Genomic DNA, 26,564 nt, shown 5'->3' with positions numbered 1-26,564 from the left:
ACAGTTTTAATCAACATTCACTTGCACTGTATGGACCTACAGAGCTGAGATATTCTTCTAAAATGCTTCTTTTGTGTTCTGCAGAAAAAAAGAAAGTCATCACATCTGGGATGGCATGAGGGCAAGTAAATGATGAGAGAATTTTCATTTTTGGGTGAACTATCCCTTTGACAGACCATTTGTATCTCGTGTACATTTTAAAATCACCACAGCACAACCACAGGGTTCATGCTTTTTGTTGTTTATTCTCATGACTTTGGCCCAACAACACACATGTACAGCATTAAGATGGATAAAGAATTTCTTACCAAATACTAAACACACACTTATCTTTTCTTTTTTAAAATACACATTTGGTATAATATTTTCAAAAAATAAACACATTAGCGTTAATCTCCATACATAGACACTCACAGTATAGCATTGCAAACAATACATTCAGATAACCGCTGCTGATTTAAGAGTCAAACTATATATCTTATTATTAAAAACTCATGATTTATGATTGTACCATACCATCAGCAATAATACCCAAATAGAGTTTCTCTGTATGACATCATCATCAAATTGCTCGATAATCATCATACCGTCCTCACCACACAGCACTTCATGTAGAAAGAGCAACTGAGTTAAATATCAAGCTGTAGTGTGGAGGGATTCAATGCTTAAAACGGATCATTAAAATACCAGTGCATAAACAATACATTTGCAAGTAGTCCCTCTGGCTACCTATCTTCCAGCATGAGATATGACAGATTATATATAAACTGTAACTGTGTGACTCATGCTTGTATATCTCACATCAGTGTATAGGTGTAGATTGCAGGGTGCTGATATCTGTTAATTTGGGATGTCAGCATTGTTGTTGCGGTTCCCGTATTTATGGTGAATAATCAGCAGCACCACTCCCAGGAAGAAACACACGGAGCCCACCGTGATGTAGGCGATGCCCAGGAAAGGGTTTTTCCCTCCCATCCAGGAAATCGTGCTGAGAATCATACGCTTGCGGCCATCAAAGCTGCGCACCGGGTAATCTGGGGTCACGTAATTAAAGAAATCTTGAGGTACAGTTTGATGTTGAATTTCAACACACTACTGCTTCTATTGTAAAACATAAACAATGTGCCAAATGATGCTCTAAACACCATGCATTCAGCCATGTAATGTATGAATTTTCAAAGTGTAGTTTAGTCCCAAATGGAACACTTAATGGTTTTTTACTACATGGAAGCATTCGCTATTTAACAGCTGCCAGAAGTGACGTTTCAAACACATGCAATATGTTGCAGCTAGCTTCACCGCGATTCAACCTCAGCTCAACAATTGCATCTCAAACAATGGAAATATTCACAGAGTGTGAGGGGATGTTAAAGCATTCAACTCACATTTGGCGCGCACTTCACTGAAGTTTCGCTAGTTGCTACATTTTTCATAATTAGCGGTGCTTGCAAAGCATCACTATTGTAATCTCACATACTTATTAGTGGTGCTTGCAAAGCATCACTATTGTAATCTCACATACTTATTATACTTTTTATTAGTGGTGCTTGCAAAGCATCACTATTGTAATCTCACATACTTATTAGTGGTGCTTGCAAAGCATCACTATTGTAATCTCACATACTTATTTTTATTTTTCTTTTTTTAGTGGTGCTTGCAAAGCATCACTATTGTAATCTCACATACTTATTTTTATTTTTATTTTTCTTTTTTTTATTATTATTCTATCTCCGTACAAAACTTCGGCACCTAACTCGTCCCGCACCGTTTGGCGTAGACCCACGAATGAAGTATCAAATCGAACGGCCTATTGAGGACACGTGTGCTATGACTTTTATAAGCGATCGGGGGTACGGTATTTGCCCCAGGGGCAAAAAAGCGGCCGAAAAATCCCATAGACTTAACATTGAGACAAACTTTGACGCGTCACAGCTCCAAGCGAGGATTTCGTAGAAACGTGTGATTTGCCACATTTGAAGAGGCTGGCAGGCTCTGTAAGAGCATACCTCAATATGGGGTAAAAGTTGCACCCCTGGGGGGCAGGAGCTGCCCAAAAATGCCCCAATTGACTTATAATGGTGTAGGACGGCCCATGAAATGAAAAGGCATAGGGATTTGTATTGAACATAGCTCTGGATCACAGTGTCATAGAGACGAGGGGGTGGGCTCATTTTACTCAGACAACCAATCAGTCTCTCTGGATCATTGTGAAGCTATCAAGCCACGCCCTAGCAACCATTAAGAGCACCTTAGCAACAAGTCCCATAGACTTCTATTGAAAAAGATCAAAGGGATATCTCCGGATAGAAGTGTCATAGAAACACAAGGGTGGTCTCGTTTGACTCGGGACAGCAAACAGCCAATCATGCATCACTTCAACACTTCCTAGCCCCTCCCTAGCAACCATTGTCGAGCACCTTAACAACCAAAATCCATAGAGGGATATCTTCCATTCTGAATGTCACAGAGGCATGGGAGTTGGTTTATATCATTCATACTGACAAGCAGCCTTTGGAGATTCATGATTGGCAGCTGCCAAGCCACTCCCTAGCAACTACACAGAGTACCCTAGCAACCGTTTAGCAGTAACTATATCTCTGCACCAGAAAATCAGAGAGACTTCTGGGTTGATTTATTTCAATCAGGATGGCAAGGAGACTTGATAAGTATCACTATGTTAACTGCCTAGCAACCAGATGGGGTTACCCTAGCAACCGAGTAACAAATCACATATCTCTGCATCAGAAAAACGTAGAGACTTCCGGGTTGACTTATTTCAATCAGGATGGCAAGGACACTTCATTAGTATCACTATGGTAACTGCCTAGCAACCAGATGGGCTTACCCTAGCAACCGAGTAACAAATCACATATCTCTGCATCACAAAAACATAGAGACTTCCGGGTTGACTTATTTCAATCAGGATGGCAAGGAGACTTCATTAGTATCACTATGGTAACTGCCTAGCAACCAGATGGGCTTACCCTAGCAACCGAGTAACAAATCACATATCTCTGCATCAGAAAAACGTAGAGACTTCCGGGTTGACTTATTTCAATCAGGATGGCAAGGACACTTGATTAGTATCACTATGGTAACTGCCTAGCAACCAGATGGGGTTACCCTAGCAACCGAGTAACAAATCACATATCTCTGCATCACAAAAACGTAGAGACTTCCGGGTTGACTTATTTCAATCAGGATGGCAAGGAGACTTCATTAGTATCACTATGGTAACTGCCTAGCAACCAGATGGGGTTACCCTAGCAACCGAGTAACAAATCACATATCTCTGCATCAGAAAAACGTAGAGACTTCCGGGTTGACTTATTTCAATCAGGATGGCAAGGACACTTGATTAGTATCACTATGGTAACTGCCTAGCAACCAGATGGGGTTACCCTAGCAACCGAGTAAACAAATCACATATCTCTGCATCACAAAAACAGTAGAGACTTCCGGGTTGATTTATTTCAATCAGGATGGCAAGGACACTTGATTAGTATCACTATGGTAACTGCCTAGCAACCAGATGGAGTTACCCTAGCAACCGAGCAACAAATCACATATCTCTGCACCAGAACACACTACAGACTTCCGGGTTGACTTATTTCACTCAGGATGGAAAGGAGCCATGTATTGTATTACCTTGGTAACTGCATAGCAACCACACGGGCTTACCCTAGCAACCGAGTAACAAATCACATATTTCTGCACCAGAAAATCGTACAGACTTCTGGGTTCATTTATTTATGACCATAATTTTTGTTCTTTTCCAGTTACAACATGCTGTTTCACGAGTTTTGCCACGGCAAGCACCACTCACATTTTCTTCAGGAAATGTACCTATCTAGTTAGTGGTGCTTGCAAAGCATCACTATTGTAATCTCACATACTTATTTTTATTTTTATACTTTTTATTATTCTATCTCCAGTACAAAACTTCGGCACCTAACTCGTCCCGCACCGTTTGGCGTAGACCCACGAATGAGGTGTCAAATCGAACGGCCTATTGAGGACACGTGTGCTATGACTTTTATAAGCGTATCGGGGTACAGTAATTGCCCCAGGGGCAAAAAAGCGCCGAAAAATCCCATAGACTTAACATTGCGACAAACTTTGACGCGTCACAGCTCCGAGCGAGGATTTCGCAGAAACGTGTGATTTGCCATATTTGAAGAGGCTGGCAGGCTCTGTAAGAGCATACCTCAAAATGGGGTAAAAGTTGCACCCCTGGGGGGCAGGAGCTGCCCAAAAATGCCCCAATAGACTTATAATGGTGTAGGACGGCCCATGAAATGAAAAGGCATAGGGATTTGTATTGAACATAGCTCTGGATCACAGTGTCATAGAGACGAGGGGTGGGCTCATTTTACTCAGACAACCAATCAGTCTCTCTGGATCATTGTGAAGCTATCAAGCCACGCCCTAGCAACCATTAAGAGCACCTTAGCAACAAGTCCCATAGACTTCTATTGAAAAAGATCAAAGGGATATCTCCGGATAGAAGTGTCATAGAAACACAAGGGTGGTCTCGTTTGACTCGGGACAGCAAACAGCCAATCATGCATCACTTCAACACTTCCTAGCCCCTCCCTAGCAACCATTGTCGAGCACCTTAACAACCAAAATCCATAGAGGGATATCTTCCATTCTGAATGTCACAGAGGCATGGGAGTTGGTTTATATCATTCATACTGACAAGCAGCCTTTGGAGATTCATGATTGCCAGCTGCCATGCCACTCCCTAGCAACTACATAGAGTACCCTAGCAACCGAGTAACAAATCACATATCTCTGCACCAGAAAATCAGTACAGACTTCTGGGTTGATTTATTTCAACCAGGATGGCAAGGAGACTTCATTAGTATCACTATGGTAACTGCCTAGCAACCAGATGGGGTTACCCTAGCAACCGAGTAACAAATCACATATCTCTGCACCAGAAAATACTACAGACTTCCGGGTTGACTTATTTCACTCAGGATGGAAAGGAGCCATGTATTGTATTACCTTGGTAACTGCATAGCAACCACATGGGCTTACCCTAGCAACCGAGTAACAAATCACATATTTCTGCACCAGAAATTCGTACAGACTTTTGGGTTGATTTATTTATGACCATAATTTTTGTTCTTTTCAAGCATGCTATTTGACGAGTTTTGCCACGGCAAGCACCACTCACATTTTCTTCAGGAAATGTACCTATCTAGTTTTTATTTTTATTATTCTTATCTCTCGTACAAAACTTCGGCACCTAACTCGTCCCGCACCGTTTGGCGTAGACCCACGAATGAGGTGTCAAATCGAACGGCCTATTGAGGACACGTGTGCTATGACTTTTATAAGCGATCGGGGTACGGTAATTGCCCCAGGGGCAAAAAAGCGGCCGAAAAATCCCATAGACTTAACATTGCGACAAACTTTGACGCGTCACAGCTCCGAGCGAGGATTTCGCAGAAACGTGTGATTTGCCATATTTGAAGAGGCTGGCAGGCTCTGTAAGAGCATACCTCAAAATGGGGTAAAAGTTGCACCCCTGGGGGCAGGAGCTGCCCAAAAATGCCCCAATTGACTTACAATGGTGTAGGACGGCCCATGAAATGAAATGGCATTGGGATTTGTATTCAACATAGCTCTGGATCACAGTGTCATAGAGACAATGGGGCGGGCTCATTTTACTCAGACGACCAATCAGTATCTCAGGATCATTTTGCATCTATCAAGCCACGCCCTAGCAACAATTTAGAGCACCTTAGCAACAAGTCCCATAGACTTCTAATGAAAGACATCAAAGGGATATCTCCGGATAGAAGTGTCATAGAAACACAAGGGTGGTCTCGTTTCACTCGGGGCAGCAAACAGCCAATCATGAATCACCTCAACACTTCCTAGCCCCTCCCTAGCAACCATTGTCGAGCACCTTAGCAACCAAAATCCATAGAGGATATCTTCCATTCTGAATGTCACAGAGGCATGGGAGTTGGTTTATATCATTCATACTGACAAGCAGCCTTTGGAGATTAATGATTGGCAGCTGCCAAGCCACTCCCTAGCAACTAAACAGAGTACCCTAGCAACCATTTAGCAGTAACTATATCTCTGCACCAGAAAATCAGAGAAACTTCTGGGTTGATTTATTTCAATCAGGATGGCAAGGAGACTTCATTAGTATCACTAAGGTAACTGCCTAGCAACCAGATGGGGTTACCCTAGCAACCGAGTAACAAATCACATATCTCTGCATCAGAAAAACGTAGAGACTTCCGGGTTGACTTATTTCAATCAGGATGGCAAGGACACTTGATTACTATCACTATGATTACTGCCTAGCAACCAGATGGGGTTACCCTAGCAACCGAGTAACAAATCACATATCTCTGCACCAGAAAATAGTACTGACTTCCGGGTTGATTTATTTCACTCAGGATGGCAAGGACACTTGATTACTATCACTATGGTAACTGCCTAGCAACCAGATGGGGTTACCCTAGCAACCGAGAAACAAATCACATATCTCGGCACCAGAAAAGAGTACAGACTTCCAGGTTGATTTATTTCAATCAGGATGGCAAGGAGACTTCATTAGTATCACTAAGGTAACTGCCTAGCAACCAGATGGGGTTACCCTAGCAACCGAGTAACAAATCACATATCTCTGCATCAGAAAAACGTAGAGACTTCCGGGTTGACTTATTTCAATCAGGATGGCAAGGACACTTGATTACTATCACTATGATTACTGCCTAGCAACCAGATGGGGTTACCCTAGCAACCGAGTAACAAATCACATATCTCTGCACCAGAAAATAGTACTGACTTCCGGGTTGATTTATTTCACTCAGGATGGCAAGGACACTTGATTACTATCACTATGGTAACTGCCTAGCAACCAGATGGGGTTACCCTAGCAACCGAGAAACAAATCACATATCTCGGCACCAGAAAAGAGTACAGACTTCCAGGTTGATTTATTTCAACCAGGATGGCAAGGACACTTCATTAGTATCAATATGGTAACTGCCTAGCAACCACATGGGGTTACCCTAGCAACCGAGTAACAAATCACATATCTCTGCATCAGAAAAACGTAGATACTTCTGGGTTGACTTATTTCAATCAGGATGGCAAGGACACTTGATTACTATCACTATGGTAACTGCCTAGCAACCAGATGGGGTTACCCTAGCAACCGAGTAACAAATCACATATCTCTGCACCAGAAAACAGTACTGACTTCCGGGTTGATTTATTTCACTCAGGATCGCAAGGACACTTGATTACTATCACTATGGTAACTGCCTAGCAACCAGATGGGGTTACCCTAGCAACCGAGAAACAAATCACATATCTCGGCACCAGAAAAGAGTACAGACTTCCGGGTTGATTTATTTCAACCAGGATGGCAAGGACACTTCATTAGTATCAATATGGTAACTGCCTAGCAACCAGATGGGGTTACCCTAGCAACCGAGTAACAAATCACATATCTCTGCACCAGAAAACAGTAGTGACTTCCGGGTTGACTTATTTCACTCAGGATGGCAAGGAGACTTCATTAGTATCACTATGGTAACTGCCTAGCAACCATATGGGGTTACCCTAGCAACCGAGTAACAAATCACATATCTCTGCATCACAAAAACGTAGAGACTTCCGGGTTGACTTATTTCAATCAGGATGGCAAGGAGACTTCATTAGTATCACTATGGTAACTGCCTAGCAACCAGATGGGGTTACCCTAGCAACCGACTAGCAAATCACATATCTCTTAATCACAATAACGTAGAGAGTTCCGGGTTGACTTATTTCAATCAGGATGGCAAGGAGACTTCATAAGTATCACTATGGTAACTGCCTAGCAACCAGATGGGGTTACCCTAGCAACCGACTAACAAATAACATATCTCTGCATCACAAAAACGTAGAGACTTCCGGGTTGACTTATTTCACTCAGGATGGAAAGGAGCCATGTATTGTATTACCTTGGTAACTGCATAGCAACCACATGGGCTTACCCTAGCAACCGAGTAACAAATCACATATTTCTGCACCAGAAAATCATACAGACTTCTGGGTTGATTTATTCATGACCATAATTTTTGCTCTTTTCAAGTTACAACATGCTGTTTGACGAGTTTTGCCACGGCAAGCACCACTCACATTTTCTTCAGGAAATGTCCCCATCTAGTTATACTTTTTATTTTTATTTTTATTTTTATATCTCTTAACAAAACTTCGGCACCTAACTCGTCCCGCACCGTTTGGCGTAGACCCACGAATGAGGTGTCAAATCGAACGGCCTATTGAGGACACGTGTGCTATGACTTTTATAAGCGATCGGGGTACGGTATTTGCCCCAGGGGCAAAAAAGCGGCCGAAAAATCCCATAGACTTAACATTGAGACAAACTTTGACGCGTCACAGCTCCAAGCGAGGATTTCGTAGAAACGTGTGATTTGCCACATTTGAAGAGGCTGGCAGGCTCTGTAAGAGCATACCTCAATATGGGGTAAAAGTTGCACCCCTGGGGGGCAGGAGCTGCCCAAAAATGCCCCAATTGACTTATAATGGTGTAGGACGGCCCATGAAATGAAAAGGCATAGGGATTTGTATTGAACATAGCTCTGGATCACAGTGTCATAGAGACGAGGGGGTGGGCTCATTTTACTCAGACAACCAATCAGTCTCTCAGGATCATTGTGAAGCTATCAAGCCACGCCCTAGCAACCATTAAGAGCACCTTAGCAACAAGTCCCATAGACTTCTATTGAAACAGATCAAAGGGATATCTCCGGATAGAAGTGTCATAGAAACACAAGGGTGGTCTCGTTTGACTCGGGACAGCAAACAGCCAATCATGCATCACATCAACACTTCCTAGCCCCTCCCTAGCAACCATTGTCGAGCACCTTAACAACCAAAATCCATAGAGGGATATCTTCCATTCTGAATGTCACAGAGGCATGGGAGTTGGTTTATATCATTCATACTGACAAGCAGCCTTTGGAGATTCATGATTGGCAGCTGCCAAGCCACTCCCTAGCAACTACACAGAGTACCCTAGCAACCGTTTAGCAGTAACTATATCTCTGCACCAGAAAATCAGAGAGACTTCTGGGTTGATTTATTTCAATCAGGATGGCAAGGAGACTTGATTAGTATCACTATGGTAACTGCCTAGCAACCAGATGGGGTTACCCTAGCAACCGAGTAACAAATCACATATCTCTGCACTAGAAAACAGTAGAGACTTCCGGGTTGACTTATTTTACTCAGGATGGCAAGGAGACTTCATTAGTATCACTATGGTAACTGCCTAGCAACCATATGGGGTTACCCTAGCAACCAAGTAACAAATCACATATCTCTGCATCAGAAAAACGTAGAGACTTCTGGGTTGGTTTATTTCAATCAGGATGGCAAGGACACTTGATTAGTATCACTATGGTAACTGCCTAACAACCACATGGGGTTACCCTAGCAACCGAATAACAAATCACATATCTCTGCATCAGAAAAACGTACAGACTTCTGGGTTGATTTATTTCAATCAGGATGGCAAGGACACTTGATAAGTATCACTATGGTAACTGCCTAGCAACCAGATGGGGTTACCCTAGCAACCGAGCAACAAATCACATATCTCTGCACCAGAAAACACTACAGACTTCCGGGTTGACTTATTTCACTCAGGATGGAAAGGAGCCATGTATTGTATTACCTTGGTAACTGCATAGCAACCACATGGGCTTACCCTAGCAACCGAGTAACAAATCACATATTTCTGCACCAGAAAATCGTACAGACTTCTGGGTTGATTTATTTATGACCATAATTTTTGTTCTTTTCAAGTTACAACATGCTGTTTCGACGAGTTTTGCCACGGCAAGCACCACTCACATTTTCTTCAGGAAATGTACCTATCTAGTTTTTATTTTTATTATATCTCTTAACAAAACTTCGGCACCTAACTCGTCCCGCACCGTTTGGCGTAGACCCACGAATGAGGTATCAAATCGAACGGCCTATTGAGGACACGTGTGCTATGACTTTTATAAGCTGATCGGGGTACGGTATTTGCCCCAGGGGCAAAAAAGCGGCCGAAAAATCCCATAGACTTAACATTGAGACAAACTTTGACGCGTCACAGCTCCAAGCGAGGATTTCGTAGAAACGTGTGATTTGCCACATTTGAAGAGGCTGGCAGGCTCTGTAAGAGCATACCTCAATATGGGGTAAAAGTTGCACCCCTGGGGGGCAGGAGCTGCCCAAAAATGCCCCAATTGACTTATAATGGTGTAGGACGGCCCATGAAATGAAAAGGCATAGGGATTTGTATTGAACATAGCTCTGGATCACAGTGTCATAGAGACGAGGGGGTGGGCTCATTTTACTCAGACAACCAATCAGTCTCTCTGGATCATTGTGAAGCTATCAAGCCACGCCCTAGCAACCATTAAGAGCACCTTAGCAACAAGTCCCATAGACTTCTAATGAAAGAGATCAAAGGGATATCTCCGGATAGAAGTGTCATAGAAACACAAGGGTGGTCTCGTTTGACTCGGGACAGCAAACAGCCAATCATGCATCACTTCAACACTTCCTAGCCCCTCCCTAGCAACCATTGTCGAGCACCTTAACAACCAAAATCCATAGAGGGATATCTTCCATTCTGAATGTCACAGAGGCATGGGAGTTGGTTTATATCATTCATACTGACAAGCAGCCTTTGGAGATTCATGATTGGCAGCTGCCAAGCCACTCCCTAGCAACTACACAGAGTACCCTAGCAACCGTTTAGCAGTAACTATATCTCTGCACCAGAAAATCAGAGAGACTTCTGGGTTGATTTATTTCAATCAGGATGGCAAGGACACTTGATAAGTATCACTATGGTAACTGCCTAGCAACCAGATGGGGTTACCCTAGCAACCGAGTAACAAATCACATATCTCTGCATCAGAAAAACGTAGAGACTTCCGGGTTGACTTATTTCAATCAGGATGGCAAGGACACTTCATTAGTATCACTATGGTAACTGCCTAGCAACCAGATGGGCTTACCCTAGCAACCGAGTAACAAATCACATATCTCTGCATCACAAAAACATAGAGACTTCCGGGCTTGACTTATTTCAATCAGGATGGCAAGGAGACTTGATTAGTATCACTATGGTAACTGCCTAGCAACCACATGGGGTTACCCTAGCAACCAAGTAACAAATCACATATCTCTGCACCAGAACATCATACAGACTTCTGGTTGACTGATTTATTCAGGTATAAGGACCTTGACAAATATTACTATGGTAACTGCTAGCAACCAGATGGGTTACCTAGCAGCAGTAGAAACACATATTTCAGCAGTTATAAATGCTATTTGCCAGTCTTGTCAGCAAGCACCACTCACATTTTCTTCAGGAAATGTACCTATCTAGTTATTTTTATTTTTATTTTTATATCTCCGTACAAAACTTCGGCACCTAACTCGTCCCGCACCGTTTGGCGTAGACCCACGAATGAGGTGTCAAATCGAACGGCCTATTGAGGACACGTGTGCTATGACTTTTATAAGCTATCGGGGGTACGGTATTTGCCCCAGGGGCAAAAAAGCAGCCGAAAAATCCCATAGACTTAACATTGCGTCAAACTTTGACGCATCACAGCTCCGAGCGAGGATTTAGCAGAAACGTGTGATTTGCTACATTTGAAGAGGCTGGCAGGCTCTGTGGGGGCACCCCTGGGGGGCAGGAGCTGCCCAAAGTTGCCCCCATTGACTTACAATGGTGTAGGACGGCCCATGAAATGAAATTGCATGGTGATTTTGTATTGAACATAGCTCTGGATCACAGTGTCATAGAGACAAGGGGGCAGGATCATTTTACTCAGACGACCAATCAGTCAATCAGGATCATTGTGAAGCTATCAAGCCACGCCCTAGCAACAATTTAAAGCACCTTAGCAACAAGTCCCATAGACTTCTAATGAAACACATCCAAGGAATATCTCCGGATAAAAGTGTCATAGAAACACAAGGGTGGTCTCGTTTGACTCGGGGCAGCAAACAGCCAATCATGAATCACCTCAACACTTCCTAGCCCCTCCCTAGCAACCATTGTCCAGCACCTTAGCAACCAAAATCCATACAGGGATATCTTCCATTCTGAATGTCACAGAGGCATGGGAGTTGGTTTATATCATTCATACTGACAAGCAGCCTTTGGAGATTCATGATTGGCAGCTGCCAAGCCACTCCCTAGCAACTAAACACAGTACCCTAGCAACAGAGTAACAAATCACATATCTCTGCATCAGAAAAACATAGAGACTTCCGGGTTGACTTATTTCAATCAGGATGGCAAGGACACTTGATTATTATCAACTATGGTAACTGCCTAGCAACCAGATGGGGTTACCCTAGCAACCGAGTAACAAATCACATATCTCTGCATCACAAAAACGTAGAGACTTCCGGGTTGACTTATTTCAATCAGGATGGCAAGGAGACTTCATTAGTATCACTATGGTAACTGCCTAGCAACCAGATGGAGTTACCCTAGCAACCAAGTAACAAATCACATATCTCTGCATCACAAAAACGTAGAGACTTCCGGGTTGACTTATTTCAATCAGGATGGCAAGGAGACTTCATTAGTATCACTATGGTAACTGCCTAGCAACCAGATGGGGTTACCCTAGCAACCCACTAACAAATCACATATCTCTGCATCACAAAAACGTAGAGACTTCCGGGTTGACTTATTACAATCAGGATGGCAAAGAGACTTGATTAGTATCACTATGGTAACTGCCTAGCAACCAGATGGGGTTACCCTAGCAACCGAGTAACTAATCACATATCTCTGCATCAGAAAAACATAGAGGCTTCCGGGTTGACTTAATTCAATCAGGATGGCAAGGACACTTCATTTGTATCACTATGGTAACTGCCTAGCAACCAGATGGGCTTACCCTAGCAACCGAGTAGCAAATCACATATCTCTGCATCACAAAAACATAGAGACTTCCGGGTTGACTTATTTCAATCAGCATGGCAAGGAGACTTCATTAGTATCACTATGGTAACTGCCTAGCAACCAGATGGGGTTACCCTAGCAACCAAGTAACAAATCACATATCTCTGCATCAGAAAAACGTAGAGATTTCTGGGTTGGTTTATTTCACTCAGGATGGCAAGGAGACTTCATAAGTATCACTATGGTAACTGCCTAGCAACCACATGGGGTTACCCTTGCAACCGAGTAACAAATCACATATCTCTGCATCAGAAAAACATAGGGATTTCTGGGTTGGTTTATTTCAATCAGGATGGCAAAGACACTTGATTATAATCACTATGGTAACTGCCTAGCAACAAGGAGGGGTTACCCTAGCAACCAAATAACAAATCACATATCTCTGGATCAGAACATCGTAGAGACTTCCTGGTTGACTGATTTTACTCTGGATAGCAAGGACACTTGATAAGTATCACTATGGTAACTGCCTAGCAACCACATGGGGTTACCCTAGCAACCGAGTAACAAATCACATATCTCTGCATCAGAAAAACATAGGGACTTCTGGGTTGGTTTATTTCAATCAGGATGGCAAAGACACTTCTTTATAATCACTATGGTAACTGCCTAGCAACAAGGAGGGGTTACCCTAGCAACAGAGTAACATATCACATATCTCTGCAACAGAAAAACGTAGAGACTTCCGGGTTGATGGAAGGATGGAAAGGAGCCATGTATTGTATTACCTTGGTAACTGCATGGCAACCACATGGGCTTACCCTAGCAACCGAGTAACAAATCACATATTTCTGCACCAGAAAATCGTACAGACTTCTGGATTGATTTATTTATGACCATAATTTTTGTTCTTTTCAAGCATGCTATTTTACGAGTTTTGCCACGGCAAGCACCACTCACATTTTCTTCAGGAAATGTACCTATCTAGTTTACAATTGTTTTGTCAGACCAGCATTGCACCCAGGTAACTCCGCCATTTCCGCTATGTACAGCAAGGCGCAAGTGCGGAGTACATGATGTGCCAAACATTCCACACTCCATTTTGTCAGTTGAAGAAGTGCATCATCCACATACTCAGAGAATACTTCTTTCTGTTGCATTTTAATTTTTAACATACTACTCGCACTACATTGTGCGAATCACTACTTAATGACGCAGATTCAGTTTTCCTTTCAACGTCTGTTTATATAAAGAATAATCAAATTAAATTTGATATTTTCGAAAACAATTCAGCATCATAACTATCATAATTATCCAAATGAAAAAACAAAGATGGAGATTTTTTTTACTTCTTAATTATAAAAAGAGAGTGATATACAGAAGTGAAAGTCAGAAACTGGGTTGGAGAGTTGAGTGGAAAAAATATTTATGCTCATTGTGGGAACAATTTAGTGGCAGTTTTAATCTTTAATTCTTGTAGATATCAACCAGAATCATCTTGTTTTGGATTTACTGGATATTCTGCACAAGAAGTTAAATGAAATATATACAGTACATTACAATGTACATTTCAAAAGTCCACTTATGAAAATGCATATATTTTGCATGAAAGTTTTTGCTTGAAAATATGCACTCAAGCTTGCATGGACTCCACAGACTTGCACAGACTGTGCAAAACCTAATGCACCAAGTTATCCCAGCATGATTTACAAATTTTGATGAGCATTCTGTGTGCTTCAATGGATGCAAGGAAGTCTGACATTTAGTACAAGGGAGTTATAATCCTGTGCTAACCAACTGGCCCCCATCTTCACACACATCTTCAATAGATCAATGGAGCAGTGTGAAGTCCCATGCTGCTTCAAACACTCAATTATTATCCCTGTCCCTAAGAAACCAAAAATCACAGGACTTAATGACTACAGACCTGTTGCCCTTACATCTGTGGTCATGAAGTCATTTGAGAGACTGGTGTTGGCCCACCTGAAGGACATCACTGGACCCTTTCTGGATCCCCTTCAATTTGCTTAACGAGCAAACAGGTCTGTGGATGATGCAGTCAACATGGGATTGCATCATGCCCTGCAACATCTGGACAGACCGGGGACATACGCAAGGATCCGTTTTGTGGACTTCAGTTTGGCTTTCAACACAATCATCCCAGCTATTCTCCGGACTAAGTTAAACCAACTCCCTGTTCCCATGTCTACTTGTTAGTGGATTACCAGCTTTCTGACAGACAGGCAGCAGCTTTTGAGGCAGGGAAAATTCACCTCCACCACCTGTACCATCAGCACTGGTGCCCCCCAGGGATGTGTGCTCTCCCCACTACTCTTCTCCCTCTACACCAATGAATGCACCACCAAGGATCCCTCTGTCAAGCTCCTGAAGTTTGCAGACGACACCACTGTCATCGGCCTCATCCGAGATGACGATGAGTCTGCATATAGAAAGGAGGTTGAATGGCTGGCTGTCTGGTGCAGTCAAAACAACCTGGAGCTGAACACGCTCAAAACGGTGGAGATGATTGTGGACTTTAGGAGGAACACCCCAACATTGTCCCCCCTCACCATTCTAAACAGCACTGTGGCAGCAGTGGAGTCATTCAGGTTCCTGGGCACTACCATCTCACAGGACCTGAAGTGGAAGACCCACATTGACTCCACTGTGAAAAAGGCCCAGCAGAGGTTGTACATCCTTCACCATCTGAGGAAGTTCAACCTGCCACAGGCGCTGCTGAAACAGTTCTACTCAGCAGTCATTGAGTCTGTGCTCTGCACTTCACTAACTGTCTGGTTTGGTTCAGCTACGAAATCAGACATCAGAAGACTACAGAGGACAGTTCGGAGTGCTTTGGTTGCCAAAGCAAATTATTGGTTGCCCCCTGCCCCCCCTTCAAGAACTTCCAGAGTGAGGAAAAAGGCTGTAATAATCACTCTGGACCCCAATCACCCAGCCCATTACTTTTTGAACTGTTGCCTTCTGGCCGACGCTTCAGACGCTCTCGTTGTCACTATAATGTGGTTCGTTCTCGGTGGGGCACGTGGTGAGTTGAGCGTGGATGCGGCGTGAAGCCATCCACACACGCTATGTCTCCGTGGCAACGTGCTCAACAAGCCACGTGAAAAGATGCGGGGGTTGACGTTCTCAGATGCGGAGGCAGCTGGGATTCACCCTCCGCCACCCGGATTGAGGTGAGTTACTACACCACCACAAGGACTTAAAAGTGCACTGGGAATTGGGCATTCCAAATTGGCAGAATAAGGGGGAATTTTTCACTATCTGTCCAATTTGATGACATTTTTTCTCCAGAGTAACTGAATCATCTCCATCTTACATTAGTGCATCCTGACCTCGTACATGGTCAAACCGTTAATCTAACGACTCTGTTCATACATAGCATCAAAACTTGAACAATTAAATTTTCAGGTAATGAATGGAGCTTTAAAGGGTGCAGTAAGTATTTTTTTGTAGTTTCACTATGATTTATTAATTTGCCTGACAACTAGTTTTCAAAGCAAGTTGACAAATCCATCTTCCCTAACACCCAGAGATAAACCACCCAACTTATACATGGCTAAAAAACTCTTCCCAAGGATACTGTAGGTCACTTCCAGGCTGTAGTTTCCTGGTTGTAACGTTGGGGTCATGTTGTCCTTCTTCTTCTGAATGATACGGTAGAGTTTTCTAAAGGTGGGTAGGGCAGCTGTTCTCATCCATACAATAAAATCCTCATTGATGAAGCCATTGTTCTCAGAATCAATGGGGTCCAGCTCATAAACGGTCTTGTGCCAGTTCACAGGTTTGCTTGTATCTGTAATGACAAATAACAGATGCTTGTAAGGCTGCTGTCAAATAGTCCTGGAAGCGGGCCTTTAAAAATTTATGTTTAATTCAGAAACATTATTTCAGAGCTAAACCTTGTATCACAAATATGTCAGTATTAAAAATACATACATAAACATACAAAATTATAAACATTGTCATATTATTCCGACCACTGTCCTGCTGTTGAGCATTGCTCATTGTAATATAAATTAAATCACCCTTGGAGATCAATTAATGGTATCCATGAGTCTGAAATCTGAAGTTTTAGTTACCTTGGAACACTACAGAAAGGTTGTTATTGTTTCCTCCAGGGTTTCTGAACTTCACATGCTTATCAGTCCACCAAGCGATGCCCGTCTTTACGAGATGAATATGTATTCTGCTTCCATTTGGATGGATATAAAAGAGCTCCAAAGTATCTAAAAATATTAAAAGAATTCATTAGAAAACAAGTTAGATCTATTTCTAAAAATGATCCTAAGTTTAACGCAGTCAATTTCCTATACAATCTTATGGTGGCAATGGTCACAAGTTCAATGGTTTGTTACCATTGAAGAGACTGTTAGCAATAGCACCACAGGGAGCTATGGGCTTCTTGTCACTTATTCGATAAGGCTCACACTCTTTACTTGGATTCTGTGGAGAAAAAAAAAAAAAGAGTTTATAAATGATACTTGAAATACTTGAAAACAAATGTCTTGAATTATAGTTGGCCTATATCATAATCAGCATTGATTGAATTTATTGATATACTGTACTTTCATGGCAGGATGATGACATTCAAGCTCTAAAAATGGAAATCTGTTTTACAGAAAACCATCTAAAAGTGAAATAAAAATTAATATGATGGATCTTCATAAAATTTAGCAAACCATGTGGCGAATTCACAAAATTAACCTGCATTACATCTCCTTTCTATGCAAATTAAGGCTTATTCACAGCAAGACCAAATTTACTGTGCAAACGTTTGTTGCACACAGGCTTTAGAATAGAAACAAAGGATTACTAAAGTGCTGAAAGGTTTTTTGTATTTTTTTACTTTGAAGAGTCTGTTCTTTTCTGTGGCCTGAGACACTGCAGCTACAAAATCCAGCTGATTGCACCAATGCACCAAAAGTTACTTAGCAAACAGACATTAAATACCTAAACAACTAGAAAAAAAGGAGTTAAAGATTGCATAATAAACAGGCCGCTAAAAGAGCACAGACAGCTCATGCAAATAAATGGGGTTTTCAGTGGGTACAATACTTATTGAATTCCAGCCTATTACTTTATTGAAAATAAAATGAAATCAATCTAAATTCCAGGACCAATTTTAACCAAGCTTTTTTCAGTCATCAGAAGGATATTAAAAGGCATCATTTCAAATGACTTACCAGTAAAGAGCTTTTATCTCCATTCAACTGACTATCATCTCTTGATTTGACATAACGTCTATGGTTTTGATAGAAGTTGGAGAGTCCATAATACATGAAAACATTACTCTATAAAAGAAAAGACACAAGTCATAGCATAAAAACCATTCAGTTATGACGTACAAAAAAATAACTTTTTCCTGGGGCTACTTTAGTGCGTCTAGTGGGCTTTTCCACTGCACGGTATAACTCGACTAAACTCGACTCTGCTCGCTTTTTTGAGGGTTTTCCACTGTGGATAGTACCTGGTACCCGATACTTTTTAGTACCACCTCGGTCGAGGTTCCAAGCAAGCCGAGCCAATACTAAATGTGACGTCAAAATCCTGCAGATCACTGATTGGTCAGGGAGAATCATCACTACCAGCATCACTGGATTTCTGACATGTGACATCAACCCGCTAGTTTTAAAGTCAGCAACAGCGATAACAGTATCATTTGTTCACGCGACTCTCAAATTGTGAAAAAATCAATGGCTGTGTGCAAAACCATGCCGTGGTCAATAAACGAGGTGCAGATGGTCCACTCGTTAGCAATGAGCGAAACGAAAAAGTCTCTCAGGAAATGTCTCTGCTGTTGGCCGCACACGGCTACCACCGGATCTACCAACAGTGAAGGGAAAAGTTAAAAACACTTAAAAGTGTCTACAGAACTGTGGCAGGGCGGAGGGCGGGGCAGGGCCGGGATCATACACACCCGGTCCCTTATCAGGCTAATCAAGCCTCCGAGAGGGATAAAGGCCGACTGCGGAGGATTGTGCGGGAGAGAGAGAGATCGTTTAAGGACATGTCCGTCATGTGTGTGTTTGTCTTTTAAGTTTCTCATTAAAATATTATTTATATTGTAAAGCCGGTTCTCGCCTCCTCCTTTCCATTGAACTACGTTACAAGAACCATCAAAGAAAAGTGGAAGTGGTTCGACCAAACGGACGCTCTCTAAACCAGAGAGCAATGGGAGGGAGCGTGCTGGACACGATGGAGGATGTTGTGTTTTGTTCCGTTAACTCTATACTCTGCTTGAAAGCATCACTTTATTTAGATAACCAGCTACTGGAAAGCTTGCTTCTAAAACAACCAGGCCAATTTAACTGTTACACTTGTGTAAAATCACCATGCAACAACTGCTTTATGCAGCACAATGAGCTAGTAGCTAACAGCTAGCGGTCGTGTTATTGTTTTGGTCAGTTTGTGTCCTGTTTAAGATTATGTCACGGCAGTAGAGGCGGCACAACTACGAAGATCAGCCTATAATCACACCCATGCTGAGGAGGCACTAAACTGCAGTGGAAATGCAAGCTCCGAAAAGTAAAGCGAGTAGAGTTGAGGCGAGTCAAACCGAAATGTGCAGTGGAAAAGTGCCATATATAGATCTGCTAATGCACTATTTTCAACCAATGCACACTCACAGGCCTTTATAATTTATGTGAAATCTGTTATTTTATGTGTGGGGAAACAATTGTATTTCTACCTCTTAAGAGGCATGATCAATAAAATGCACTCTGAAATACTATTGCATAATGCATGAGTACCAAGGTTATTTTAGGGAACATTTATTTGATCAATACATTTCTAAAATGAGATTTCAAAGGATGGATTCATTGGATGGATTAATGGAGTAAAGAAACTATTTGAAATCGTCCTCAAGACTCAGTCACTTTTTTAATTTTTTTTGCATGTCAATTTATGACCAGACATTTAAAAAGAAAAAGACCCAAATTACATAATAATAATATATTTAAAAAGCAGTTCCATCCACATTTTTCATTTTGTCTCTATATTTGACAGTACATAAAAAGGATGGTAATGCCACAAGTAATTTTCACAAAATTACTATTAAAGTTTATTAATGATGTCTAATGCTGAAATCTTTCTATCATGCAGAGGTTTCACATCTCTGGGCTGAATAAATAAATATGGAAGTAGTTCCACATAAACATAATTAATACGTTTAAAAATACTGTATTAATTAAAACGTAATCTCTTATGCACTTCCCAGCTTGACATTTTTTTTTTAACTTACTTTTGGTGTCTAAAAGATGGATCCCCAAGAGATTGCACATTTAGAAATGTATTTTGTGAGTCACCCCCCAAGACTCACCAAGATTGCATAGACTTTTTTACATGTAAATTCATGACCAGACATTTTTTTTTAAATAGACCCCAATTAGATAATGTCAATATATGTATACACTGATGAGCCAAAACATTATGACCACTCACAGGTGAAGCAAATAATGTTGATCATCTCCTAACAAGGCATCATGTCAATGTCTGGGTAGAATAGATTGTAAGCGAACAATCAGTTCTCGTAGTCAGCGTGTTGAATGAAGGAGAAATGGGTGGAAGTAAAGACCTGAGTGACTTTGACAAGGGCCAGATTGTTATGGCCAGACGACAAGGTCAGAGCATCTCTGAAATGGCAAGGCTTGTGGGGTGTTCCCACTCAGCAGTGGTGAGTACCTACCAGCAGTGGTCCACGAAGGGACAAACCACAAACTGGCAACAGAGTGTTGAGTGCCCAAGGCTCATCGATGTGTGAGGGCAATGATGCCTATCCCGTCTGGTCTGAACCGACAGAAGGTCTACTGTGGCTCAAGTAACAGAAAATTGTAATGATGTTACAAGAGCAATGTGTCACAACACAGTGCATTGCACCCTGCTATGCATGGGACTGCGTAGCCGCAGACTGGTCAGAGTGCCCATGATTACACCTGTCCACCGTCTAAAGCACCTTCAATGGGCATGCGAACATCGGACCTTAGAGCAGTGCAAAGTTGCCTGGTCCAATGAGCCCCGTGTTCTTTTACATCACATGGACGGCCGTGTACGTGTGCACCATTTACCTTGAGAAGTGATAGCACCAGGATGCACGGTGCGAAGACCACAAGCCGGTGGAGGGAGAATGATGCTCTGGGCAATATTCTGCTGGGAAACCCTGGGTCCGGCCATTCACGTGGACATCAATTTTACACGTGCAACCTACATAAACGTTGTTGCAGACCATGTACACCCCTTCATGGCAATGGTATTCCCTGATGGCATTGGCCTCTTTCAGCAGGATAATGCACCCTGCCACACTGCACACATTGTTCGGGAATGGTTTGAGGAACATGATGAAGTGTTTAATGTGTTGCCTTAGCCTCCAAATTCCCCAGATCTCAATCCAATTAAGCATCTGTTGGATGTGCTGGACCAACAAGTCCGATCCATGGTGGCTCCACCTACCAACTTACAGGACTTGAAGGATCTGCTGCTAATGTCTTGGTGCCAGATACCACAGGATTTGTGAGGACAAGGATTTCCTTGTAGAGTCCAGGCCACAGGGGGTCGGCACTGTTTTGGCAGCACATGGACGACCAACAGCATATTAGGCAGGTGCTCATAATGTTGTGGCTCATCAGTGCATGTAGACACAGGCACTTAGCGGTTAGGGTGGATTGATATGATTGCTTAAACAGCAAGTCGAATTTGTTAATGAATAGAAGAAAGCATATTTACCTCGAAAGGCTGGTCTAGATTGAAGGGCACAGAACAAGTACAGGCACTTGTACTGTTCCAGTTATAGTTGTGCGAGCAGTTGAAACAGGGACTGGACATGTCAACACCAGTATAGTCAATCTAGAACAGAACCAACATGTACCAATACAACACTACACAACTCAACATGGTAATGTAATTCAATGTAAAATAAATCAAAATAACATATTATAAAACATATTAAAACATAGCAACAAATAGTGCTCATAGGATCAGCGCAAGACTTTTTTTAAATCGGTCGCAGAAGCTAATTTAACACCGCAACGCACATCAGCATGTTCCAGAGACAACAAACCCAGAGGCCGAATGTATAAAACTTGAAATGCTCTACAGAATACTTAAATGTAGGAGCTTTTTATAAAGATGCTGATTCTTAAGTGCTCACTGAGGTGACCCTTAAGTGTTGTGAAATAAAGACTACAGTGATGTCAACCCAAAATGGCAACTCTCCAACACAGAATCAGCCAGTAGTGAGCCTGCAAGAGAATTACGTCAGAGCGGAATGACACCATTCATTCATACATACATAATTAAATACTAGAGATGTCATAAAATATTGATATATTGATGTTGATTGGCAAATTATTTTATTGATATATTTTTGAGGCATTGATTTATTAAAATTAGCCGACATTTAAATCAGAAGCCTAGTTTGCATGCTTTCCAATTCACTCAGTTGGCCTCTGTTTAACAGTCTAGCGTACCGGTAATAGTGTTGGGAGACCTCTACTGATCTGGGCACGATCACACACTCCAGACGAGCTGACGCAGTGCAACAGATGACAGTCCAACGTTATGAAAGTTTTTGTACTTATTCAAGAATTAACAATGTGACGCTGATGAGTTTACAGGTTAGTGAAACTGGTGCAAATGCGCAAACTGAACGATTAGAAATGGCGATGTTTATTAAACAATTTCTCTGTAGCCTTGAACAGGTCTTTCATTCAAGCTGTCAAACCACAAAACACTTGTAACTGAAATAAATTTGTGTAAGCTATATGAAAGACACAGTATATCATCCAGCAATGGCTAGAGTAAATAATCTTTGTCCTTTCATCATTATCATAATGATTTGGGTTGAATTTAATGGAAAATTATGCAAGTTGCGATCCGTTGTACTTCAGAATTTTATGCTGAACGATGGCTGTGTCTGTTTTAAATTTTAGAATACGCCATGTCATCCACCACATATATCCGGTGCACGACTCTCTTTAATTTGACCATGCCGCTCACACTTTAGTTGAGTTTAGTTGAGCTGTGCTGAGAAATATGTTTGAAAAGATAAAGACTATTGTGCAACGAGCAGCCCAATTTATATCTGAAAAAAACAAAACCCTGATATATATCGATAATCATTAGGAAAATCTTCCAATTATTGATTAGTGAAAAAGGCAATAAAACAATATTTTGATAATGGGTTATTTTCTGGTGATTAATTCTTTGATTTTAAAACAATATTCCACATCTTGTCAAATGTTGTCCTCAAACAATGTGCAACTTAATGCTACAAAAATTCTAAATGTCTGTGTATGATATGCATTGTGTGTAAATTTGATGTTCAAATGTCAACAATATTTGATAAAAATCAATATTTTAGTCAAAATGATTGCAGTCCATTTCTATGTCGATGCACACATGTGCTCACTAGCTCTGTGAAGTAAGCCTATTTAAGTAAGTAATAATGACTCTCTTGCTGTTTTGGACTAGTTGTTTTACAAATATAAATGGAAATTTGCCTGCCTTTGAGATAATAAATTTTATAAATAAGAATAAATCAATAAAATGTTAGTCCTCAAGCCCATTTAAGCTGCAGAAGGAATCTGTGAAAGTACCTGACACCCCACAGGAAACAATTAGCTTTTATTAAACAATTTATAAAGTGCTTGGGTTGGTTTTCAAAAGTCTTTTTTTTTTTTTTACATAGAAACACATTTGCGAATGTACACATTCACTACTGTAAAGTGACATCACTGGAGGTTTGTTGTGCTAGAACAACTAATTGAGATTAAATTAATTGTGTTGATAAAATTGTATTATTTTTTATAATTTAAGTGATATTTCGATTTGGATTAATTGTTGCAGCCATCTGAAAATTTAGACATGTAGCCCATCACATTTTGAAATTCTTAATTCACACAAACGAGTTTCAATGTATTTATTACAATGAAAACCTGTGCTGCAATTAATAAAAATGTTCACTCACCTAAGAATCATGTTTTACTCCACTATCATGTAAGTCTAACACACTCATGAATTGTTGGAGAGTACGTGGTTTTAACATAACACAGTCATCCTGCTACTAACTAGGCTAGCATACCTCTCTTAAATATTCTAGGAGCTAAGACCAAGTCTTAACACTTATGGAGATTTATGTATCATACTTACTCTTAAGTCTAGGAATAAGAGCAAAATGACATCATTCTTAGAATTTTGACACACTTAAGACTAACATTTTACTCTTAGCGGCTTTATGCATATGGCCCCTGAGCTCTGGGGTAGCAGAACAATTACGTGACTCAACCTTTCACTCGATATCTTGGCGGAAACACAAAACCTATGCACCCCATTTGAATTGTACAAAGAATCTTCTATTTAAAGTGCTGTGGAAGAATTTGAAATATCTCAAACTGCCCTGACATTATAAACAGCACTGAAAAGTTAAAGAGACAACAAATGCATCAATATCAATTACAAGGCTTTTTAAAATTGCACGTACAAAAAACACACACCGATCAGCCATAACATTAAAACCACCTGCCTAATATTGAGTGTAATGATCGCCCTCATGCTGCCAAAACAGCGCCAACCCGCATCTCAGAATAGCATTGTGAGATGATATTCTTCTCACCACAATTGTACAGCGTGGTTTTCTGAGTAACCGTAGACTTTGTCAGTTCAAACCAGTCTGACCATTCTCTATTCACCTCTCTCATCAACAAGGCATTTCCGTCCGCAGAACAGCCACTCACTGGATGTTTATTGGTTTCTGGCACCATTCTGAGAAAATTCTAGAGACTGTTGTGTGTGTGAAAATCCCAGGAGATCAGCAGTTACAGAAATACTCAAACCAGCGCATCTGGCACCAACAATCATGCCAAGGTCCAAATCTTTGAGACCATTTGTTTCCCTATTCTGATGGTTGATGTTAACATTAACTGAAGCTCTTGACCCATATCCACATGACTTTATGCACAGCACTGCTGTCACGTGATTGGCTGATTAGATAATCGCATGGATGATGGTTGGTGCCAGATGGGCTGGTTTGAGTATTTCTGGGATTTTCACACACAACAGTCTCTAGAATTTACTCTGAATGGTGCCAGAAAAAAAAAAAACATCCAGTGAGTGGCAGTTGGAAATGCCTTGTTGATGAGAGAGAAAAAAATGACCAGACTGGTTCGAACTCACAAAGTCTACGGTAACACAGATAATAACTCTGTACAATTGTGGTCAGAAGAATATCATGTCAGAATGCTATTCTGAGATGCGGGTTGGTGCTGTTTTGGCAGCACGAGGGACCTACACAACATTAGGCAGGTGGTTTTAATGTTGTGGCTTATCGGTGAATACATTATAATGAAAAAACCTTCATCATGTTTATTCTGTATAACACAGTGACAGAAAAGTTATAGTTATATATTAAATATATTAGGGGGAATCCATTCTTAGGCTTCATTTTTATATTATTTTTCTATCTTATGCATCTTGTGTAAATGTGTTTAGGCTATTTGATTTTCATAACAAATAATATTGGCTAGTTTATTTTTTAATGAGGAGCCATTCATTGTGATTATAGCCCTGTTACTACAAATGGGAAGAACTATGGCAGGCTAAATATTCATAAGGGCAAATACAATGTAGAATGAAGGGATAAATGTCTGGATCTCCATGAATATTAGACAAATTATAGACCAAGTTTTCCTCCTGTTTTAATGATGGCTGATACTGAACAAACTGACCATGCCTTCAGATATATAAATCGCACAAGCGCACTTATTTTGATATATATGAGGAACATGTTTAAAAAAAAAAAAAAAAACTCTATGTTTGATATCACGATTTCATGTTCGCCTTACGTACCTCAAACTCTTTGATGTTGTTGGAGGTGACGAAGAGTCCGATCCCAATGGGGATGAAGATTAATCCGATTATGAAGAAGGCTGGTAGGACGGTGCCGGCGGTCAGGATGGGTTGCCATGCGGGCAATCGCTGCTGTTTAAAGGCAGTGTTATCGGGCTTCTTGCTTTTGACAGAGCCCGGGCCGCCGGAGCCGACTGATCCAGGATGATGGCCATCCTCATCCTTCGCGTTATAGCTGGACGCCATCATCGCTCTTTAATGCTCTAAAGGCAAACGGACAACGACCAGACACTTTAATGTACCTTCAAATATTTTGTATAATTTGATATGAAAGGATGTCGTGTGTATGATATCGCTGATATCATTGATATGTGTGTGTGTTAACGCCTCATGAAAGCACCATTAACAGAAACGACGATTACTCCCGTAGCACAGACGCTCATGACAGGACGGTAAACAAGAAAGCACAGCAGCCAATAGACAGAAAAAGGCGTCATGACGTCACTCCATTCGCTGACGTACAGAAATTTGATTGGTTCCTGGTCTTTTAACGCTCCATGGTTCCTGCAAAGGACAAGCTTGTCAACATTTCAAATAAATAAATGTCATACATTTTTCACACAAAAAAGGACTTTAGCACGTTAATTTAGCACTTTTGTTTATTTATTTCTGTACTTATTCTTACATTAAATTATTCTTGCGTTTTATTCTTTTGGTGAGGTGCTTG

At 41.3% G+C, this 26,564-nt stretch overlaps 1 protein-coding gene across 1 annotated transcript; it reads right to left on the bottom strand.

The window, feature by feature from the left end:
- Positions 1–225: 225 nt before the first annotated feature.
- Positions 226–26,296, bottom strand: tmem30aa (transmembrane protein 30Aa). The gene is made up of 7 exons (XM_052146110.1): positions 25,838–26,296; positions 21,719–21,838; positions 18,184–18,291; positions 17,356–17,443; positions 17,080–17,226; positions 16,581–16,793; positions 226–1,034 (listed from the first exon to the last, which is right to left on the bottom strand). The coding sequence occupies exons 1-7, from the start codon at positions 26,084–26,086 to the stop codon at positions 841–843; spliced, it is 1,119 nt and encodes a 372-aa protein (XP_052002070.1). The 5' UTR covers positions 26,087–26,296; the 3' UTR covers positions 226–840.
- Positions 26,297–26,564: the final 268 nt, after the last annotated feature.

This window comes from Xyrauchen texanus, chromosome 16 (genome assembly GCF_025860055.1).
Source record: "Xyrauchen texanus isolate HMW12.3.18 chromosome 16, RBS_HiC_50CHRs, whole genome shotgun sequence".
Classification (NCBI taxonomy): domain Eukaryota; kingdom Metazoa; phylum Chordata; class Actinopteri; order Cypriniformes; family Catostomidae; genus Xyrauchen; species Xyrauchen texanus.
Note: the sequence above shows the minus strand (reverse complement) of the source record. Positions and strands in the feature narration are given on the sequence as shown.